The 5348-nt window shown below is 48.8% G+C and overlaps 1 protein-coding gene across 1 annotated transcript; it reads right to left on the bottom strand.

Annotated features, from left to right (window-relative positions):
- Positions 1-91: 91 nt before the first annotated feature.
- On the bottom strand, positions 92-3616 carry LOC106809433 (tripartite motif-containing protein 2-like). Its single transcript, XM_014812514.1, has 2 exons — positions 3541-3616; positions 92-2884 (listed from the first exon to the last, which is right to left on the bottom strand). Exon 2 carries the CDS (start codon positions 2878-2880, stop codon positions 1243-1245), a length of 1638 nt encoding a protein of 545 aa, XP_014668000.1. The 5' UTR covers positions 2881-2884; positions 3541-3616; the 3' UTR covers positions 92-1242.
- Between the last annotated feature and the right edge of the window lie 1732 nt (positions 3617-5348).

The raw sequence follows: 5348 nt of genomic DNA, 5'->3' as shown, positions 1-5348 counted from the left end.
TACGTACTACTACTACTACTACTAACTACGTAACTACACTACAACTACACTACACACACACACACACACACACACACACTATACACACACACACACACACACACACACACACACACACACACACACACACACACACACACACACACACACTCACTCACACTGTGCAGTATTTTATAGCGATCTTGTTCATAGCCGTCATGAACAGCTGATGAAATTCCAGCGAGGTACTAACCAGCTGAGTATTAATGTTGATTAAATAACGTGTGTAGGCGACGAGTCGTGTTTCCCTGGATGCGGATGCTCTCAATGAAAGCCATCAAAGCGCGCTATGTAATTGCCAGCTAATGTCCGCTCACCGCATTGACTGTTGTAGCTTGAGTACGATGTGTAAGGCGCTAATTCATTGACAGCATGTATTTTCACAGCGGTGCATGCACGTCGTTGGAAATCGACGAACGACGCAGATTCGCGCTAATGAGCAGTTATTTTTAGCTTAAATCTGCGTCGCTGTACAGTCAGTCGTAACCGCACGAACTTCTATAACGCCCAAGAAACATCCGAGGTGTATAATAATCAAGCGTACATCTCGACTCGAGCGTGTAAACTGGGTCTCTCTAGTCAACTGGCTAATTTATTCATAAATTTAATAGAATTAATCGTCATTAATTTCGTTCAATTAGGTAAGGGCTTTCGTATAACATAATCGCTGCAGGTTACATATTTAGCATATAGTAAATAATTGATTATAAAAGCATGGTGACCTAAATGACAATTAAATGCTTTAATAAATCCTGGGAATTATCAGTAACATTGATTTTTTTCTCTGATAGCCAGATATATAATTTCTAGGAGCATGAAAATCATCTGGGCCACGATACTCAAGACATAGCTAAAGACGGGATGGCGTCATTTTATGAACAATGCCTGCCGATAGTATAGCATAACACGATCGCAACTAGTTGCATTTATGCATATCTAGTGTACAATTAAGTTTAAAAGAATTATGAATAATTAGGTTTATTGACCACTCTCGTTTAAAGATGATGTGATGTAGGCAGCGTTAGGACAAACGTCTTGAGCCATCACTACTGTGGACGTCTCGCGGTATTCCACTCGATAAAGCTCCAGGGGCTCGGTGCAAACATGTGGCGCAATGTTAACACCGATCGACTAGTTTCGACGTATGTTTTTCTCTCGTCAGTTTTCTCAAACCTTTTCCGTCTCGAATGGCGCTGCCGGCTCTCATTTGAACAGGGTTTTCTCGTCCACTTTCAAACCAAGAGGCAGGCAACTTATCAGCTCGTCGTCGAGGCAGTTAAGAAGGTAACCGTGCGGCGTGTATATCTTTACGTGCCGATCGCCGTTGCGCGTGTAGTCTTTCACGTTTCCGCGGTGAAGTTCGCTCGGACAGGTCAGCTGGTCGGATCCGAACGTGTAGCGGAATCGGCCGCGCTTGTCCAGTATGGCGAGCTTGTTGTCGTGGGCGTCGATGACCACTAGGTCGCCGTTGGGTAGAATGGCGAGCCCCTGGTCGGCGGCGATGCGTATCTTCTGCTGTTTCTCTTCGGGAAGTTGCGTCGACTGGTCTTGCGAAGGAGGTCTGGCGACGGCGGCAGCGGCAGCGGCGGCGGCGGCGGCGGTGGCTTTCTTCTTGTTTGACGTCACCGACGACTTCTTGAGACCCGTCGTCTGCGTCGCGCAGCTCGTCGTCGCTACGACGTCGGTCGACACCGCCGCGTCGACCGCACTGCCACCGCTAGAGGGCGTTCCGTGCGCCTCCTCCTCGTCGTCCTCCTCGCTGTCCGACGACTCGTATGGGTTGCGTATCCTGCCGAGGCACGTGTGACCTTCGATGAACTCGAACTTCCGGTGCGCCGTTTCCGGCGTCGGTCGCACTTCGTCGTCGTCCATCTGCGTCTGCAGCGCGCGCTCCAGCTCCTTCCTGACGACGAGAAACTCGATGTCCTTGCAGCGCAGCGAGTCGGCGAGCTTGCAGTTCTTCGCCAGCCGCTCGTGGGCGTCGCTGACGTCGGCGTGCGCGTCTAGAAAGGCGATCGCTCGGCCGTAGTGTCGGCGCAGACGAGCGACGAGTCGCTCCTCGTCGGCGCGCACTTTCTCGATCGTGCGACGCGCATGCGCGCGGACGCGCGTCTCCGTCTCGTGAAGGGCTATCGAGCACGTCTGCATGTCGGCGAGCTGCTCGCGGAGTTCCTCGAGTCTCGTCCGACACACGGCGAGCAGTTGATCGAGGCGACGTCGGTACTTGCCGACGCCGTCCCTGAGTGCGCTCACCTCGTGTCCGGCGTGCTGCTCGAGCGTGCACAGCACGCACACGAGCCGACCGCACGGGTCGCAGTAGTAGCGAGCCACCTCGTCGACGTGAGCGTCGCACGACGTCGCCTGCTCCGGCGTGTCGGCGTCGCAGATCACGTGCTCGGCGGTGATTCTCGTGCGTCGGTGCGCGTCGGCGCAGTCGCCGCACAGTCGCTTCTCGCAGTCGAGACAGCGCGACGTCGCTTCGGCCACCGCCGTCTCCTTTAGCTGCCGACAAAACTCACATCGCGACGCCTTCCCCGCACCGCGTTTTCGCACCACCTCGCCGAGACTCGTTACGAAGAAGTTGTCCAGGAGGCAGGCGACGCCGCCTAGCGGCAGGGCGGTGTACTTGCGGCAGGTTGGACACGGCAGGTCGCGGTAGCCGCCGTACGCGCGGCCACGCAACGACGTGACGTGGTCCCTGAGACACTTCTCGCAGAACGTGTGAAGGCAGGAGAGCGTCTTCGGTTTGATGAACTCGCCACCGCACATCGCACAGCTGAGAAACTCATCAACGATCTCCTGCATGAACTTGACGTTGGCGAGTGAGCCGCCCGCCGCCATTTTCCTGCCCAAGAATATCAAGTAGAACAATATATCAACTATAGCACAATATATCAACTAGCACAATATATTAACTAGCACAATATATCAACTATAGCACAATATATCAACTAGCATAATATATTAACTAGCACAATATATCAACTAGCACAATATATCAACTATAGCACAATATATCAACTAGCATAATATATTAACTAGCACAATATATCAACTAGGACAATATATCATCTAGCACAATATATCAACTAGCACAATATATCAGCTAGCACAATATATCAACTAGTACAATATATCAACTAGCACAATATATCAACTTGCACAATATATCAACTAGCACAATATATCAACTAGCACAATATATCAACTAGCACAATATATCAAGTAGAACAATATATCAACTAGTATATGTACATGTACATGCACATGTATACGTACGTGTACTACTACTATATGTATACGTACGTGTACTACTACTATATGTATACGTACTTGTACCACTACTCTATGTGTACGTATGTGTACTACTACTCTATGTATACGTACGTGTACTACTACTATATGTATACGTATTTGTACCACTACTCTATGTGTACGTATGTGCTACTACTACTCTATGTATACGTACGTGTAGTAATACTATACTATATTTATACGTACGTGTACTACTATGTGCACGTATATGTGCACGTATATACTCGCAACTGGGTTGAGAGGCAGTTTCCGTCCCGCGCCGTTGTAGGTACTGACTGCGGTGCGCTGCATGCAGATCAGCTCGTGTATATCGGTGACTCACGCCTCTAGGCCCACCCACCCACCCCCCGTGAGAGCGCTCTCTGACGGTGTATAAACACACACACGGCAGCTGGTTGCGGCTGGCGGGCGAACGCGTGCCGTCACGTGACCGACTCTGTCGCGGGACGTCGGCGTGACGACGGGGCGTCGCTGTGTTTACGCGCGCTGCCGACATTCGATACGTTAGCGTGTGGACGCAAACGACGCAACGACCGCACTCGTGGTAAACATTGTCGCAAGGGTCACCGTCGCGTGGTACGTGGCCGCGCATCGTCATTGAAGATATCGAGATGCATAGGCCTACTAAACGTAGATACGCGGCTCAGGTCACCGCGTGGTTAGAATTGCGTAATACCGATTTACAAAGACATGTTCAATATCTGAAATGGTTCAATAACGCTTGCATGACTTGTATTAAATATATATATATATATAATGCAGTGGGTGAACATCCGTGCTTCATCGCTTCCACGGTCGACAGATTACTATCGACGTAAGCTTCTTTATAAGCAGAGAATATGGATGATTAAACTACATTGATCACTGCCAGCTCTCTTATACTGAACCCTGTGTGTAAATTCTTTTTTTATGATAATCAATATTAAGGTACACGTTTCGTCTCCGTCATCATCGGATAGGGAATGTGTGCATATTGAAAATGCGTAGCTAAGTCTCAGGTGCTTGGCAAGTATTTTTGGCCTAAGCCGGTGCCTATACTCCTAACTATACGGTGACGTCACCACGGATATGTACCAAGCTACGTATATAATATATCGTCGCGAAACAGACTGTCATTTTGTCGATTGTCATTTTGTTTTTGTACGTACAGGGAGCAGTATGGAATACGATGAATGTTACTCGCGCTGTATTGATACCCGGTATCTTCTTCCGAGAGTCACCCCACTAGCTATGGCCGAGGCCTAGTCTAACCCTTTTGGCCCCACGACCCCATCAGACATTCTTGGTCAGTACCGTGACACCCGAAATAAAAATTGAAAATAAACAGCCCGATTTATGAAAACATTTTCATTTTTCATTAATTCATTTATGACCCCTTGATGACTCCGGAAAACCCCAAATGACTACATGGGGTCACGACCCCCAGGTTAAGAACCGCTGGGCTAAAAGTATTAGGGTAAAAAATATTATAGGTAACTCATATAGTTATATAGTCATGTAGTCAAGTTAAAAGACTGAAACTAGCCGTTTTTATCGTATTCACTTTTGAGTTTCATGTTCGCGGTGAATTGACAGGAAAGTTCAGGTAACGTGAAACAGGTCACCTTAATTAGCGCGCTCGCTCTTCCGCTTGCTAAAATGTAGTCGCTTAATGTTTCTGCCTTTGCACTCAGCCCGTGACGCTGCGACTTAAGTTTTTTTTATTTTTAATATCAAGTTTATTCCACATACCGAAGCTACACTCCATGAGCTATCACTCTCCCTCTCCTTCTCGCACTCTCTCTCCGCATCCCTTCTCCTGTTCTCCTTCTCTCCCTTCCTTTCCCGTCTCCACCTCTAGATCTCGTACCCCCTTTCTCTGTCGCTCTCTCTATCTTATAATGTCTTACGCGCGCGTTCTCTCGCTCTCGCTCTCGAACACACACACGCACTCTCTCTCTCTCTCTCTCTCTCTTTCTCTCTCTCTCTCTCTCTCTCTCTCTCTCTCTCTCTCT

Source organism: Priapulus caudatus, unplaced genomic scaffold (assembly GCF_000485595.1).
Source record: "Priapulus caudatus unplaced genomic scaffold, Priapulus_caudatus-5.0.1 Scaffold354, whole genome shotgun sequence".
Taxonomy (NCBI): Eukaryota; Metazoa; Priapulida; class Priapulimorpha; order Priapulimorphida; family Priapulidae; genus Priapulus; species Priapulus caudatus.
Note: the sequence above shows the minus strand (reverse complement) of the source record. Positions and strands in the feature narration are given on the sequence as shown.

Coding starts and splice junctions, on each gene's coding strand:
- LOC106809433 (XM_014812514.1), bottom strand. CDS start 2,880: ATGGCGGCGGGCGGCTCACTCGCCAACGTCAAGTTCATGCAGGAGATC.